The 2,209-nt window shown below is 45.4% G+C and overlaps 1 protein-coding gene across 1 annotated transcript in view; it reads right to left on the minus strand.

Annotated features, from left to right (window-relative positions):
- Positions 1 to 1,337: 1,337 nt before the first annotated feature.
- The window catches only part of LOC100741188 (muscle segmentation homeobox-like), a 10,113-nt gene continuing 9,241 nt past the window's right edge, over positions 1,338 to 2,209 (minus strand). Inside the window, exon 3 of the mRNA XM_003489776.4 lies at positions 1,338 to 2,144. Coding sequence (XP_003489824.2) covers positions 1,926 to 2,144 — 219 coding nt within the window. The 3' untranslated portion in view covers positions 1,338 to 1,925. The remainder of the gene's footprint in view (positions 2,145 to 2,209) is intronic.

A 2,209-nucleotide genomic window follows, 5' to 3' on the forward strand; every position in this document is an offset into this window, starting at 1 on the left:
AAAAAATCTTTATTAATTCGAGATCGTATAAAAAAGGAATACCGTATCCAACGAAGGTTTAGATAAACGATCGAATCAACAGAAACATCTTTCTTCGGCAAGATTCGAAGACATCGAAGACGATACACGGTGATTTCGTGAAATATGACTCACGCCGTTGCCTATAGAGCCGAGGAGAGGGGACTGCGTGTGAATTGGGAGGATTGTAGTTGATTAGTAGCCGATGATTGCCGAACTTGTTAGAGGAGGTCGAAGAAAGTTGCTCGAGCTTCTCCTTTGATTGCCTCATCGTCGCTTAAACAAGTTTCCTGTCGGTTGAATAGCTTTAATTCGCCGCAAAGCGTCCGGTAACGAACAACGAATCGAGTTCGACCGATCGGACGACGGTAAATCGATCAGCCCGATATTTTCTGCTGTAATTCGTAGAAAAATGTCGAAAAACGACCGGTAATCTAACCGAGCCAGGCACGGTTCCCATGCGTTCCTCTATTCCGATCTCGTGGCATTTCTTCGTTCCGTCTAACATCGATCTCTCCGCATCCGTAAAACCGATCGGCGGTTTATGCGCGAACGTACGGGCTTCTAAAAGCCCGTTGTCATTTATGCGACCATAAATCGAACGTTATCCGAACGTTAAAGCGGATTATGGTCTATCGGCCGCCAAATAAACTCGTTCGATTTATCGATCATCGGGTCGCAGAGATCATCAGATCGTTTAATTGGCAGCGGCAATTTATTTCTACTTTCTAATCGTCGTCGGCATGCATAGGAACGATTATCTGAAAAGTCGCATCGACTTTTGTAATTAGCGATCCGCCCATGATTCTCTCATTTTTATCGATTTAACGACGTTGTACGTATGGATATGCACGAAGCATAGGCTTTTTCGTCCGTTGAAATTCAATTAGAGGCAACGATCGATGTTAATTTATTCGTGAAACGAAGAACAGCGAAATTTGGACCGTTCTATAAAAGTCGAAGCGTAGGACTTGATATTTTTCGCTTAAGAAGGATTGACGACGATATACCGGTTAGGAATTAAGTTAGGAACAACAGGCGTTAATTCTATGCTGTGTGTTTTATTAAATAAACTCTGCTACTCTCTTGACGACGGTTTTACATTTATACAAAATTGGAAAACAGGCCTCGGTGGTTTCGATCCACCGATTCTTGCAGGTTAGAACTATCGTTCATCTTGCGAACATCCTATTTACAAGGCTACGTAAACTTTCAACCGGAGAACGATTATTTACACTCTATGTACAAGACACGGGAGCATGTCTGATATTGGCACAAATTCACGATACACTATGGCTCCCCATAGAAGTGACGTTTTGTTCTTTGGGTCTCTCTCTCTCTCTCTCTCTTTCTCTCTCTTTCTCTGTCCTTTCTCTCTCTTTCTCTGTCGTCTTTCACCACTAGACAAGTTCATTACTTGAACGATTCGATCGCGAAGAGAGAGTCTACAAATTCATCCAGAATCGTGTTTCTCTTCTCGAAACGCGTTCCGCTTTGGTTAGACTTCTCATAAAGGTATTTCACTTCGAAGGTATTGTCTTCTTGTCGATGCTTCTAACTCGCGATCGAGCACTTCTCTACGCTCCGAATCACTTTCTCACCGAAACACGTGGATTCGTCTTGCACGAGTCCGGCCGACATCCGTTCGACTTCTCGTCGATCATTCTCTTCCGTTCTTCGATGCTCTGTGAATTTTATTTCACGATAGTTTCGTCCGTTTCTCTTGTTTTTCCTCTGACATCTCAAAACTCACAGATCCTACGTTCTTCCTTCGAATCGTTCTTTCTTCGTTCTTCCTTCCGTTCCAAACGGATCCAGAAACAGTTTCGCAGAAGACTCGATCGTTGGATCGAGGACAGGTCGGTTCACTACCGATCGTGGCGAGTCTCTGGCTCCTCCTGTCGCTTTCATTCTCTGGACGAGTGCTGAGAGATCGGATGATGAGGCGTTAAACCGGGATGAGACAGCATTCCGACGGGATACAGACTAGCCGGGGCCAAGAGTCCCGGATGAGAGCCGTACAGCGTCGTGTGCTGCTGCCTGACCGCACACATCCGCAATTTCTCGATCTCCGCTTCCTGCATACGCTTCGCCTTCGCGCGACGATTTTGGAACCAGATCTTCACCTGCAACAATGAACCGGTTCGCGTTTGTTACTCGGTGACTGCTTTATACCGAGCCCTAACGGCTC

This window comes from Bombus impatiens, unplaced genomic scaffold (genome assembly GCF_000188095.3).
Source record: "Bombus impatiens unplaced genomic scaffold, BIMP_2.2 scf_0377, whole genome shotgun sequence".
Classification (NCBI taxonomy): Eukaryota; Metazoa; Arthropoda; class Insecta; order Hymenoptera; family Apidae; genus Bombus; species Bombus impatiens.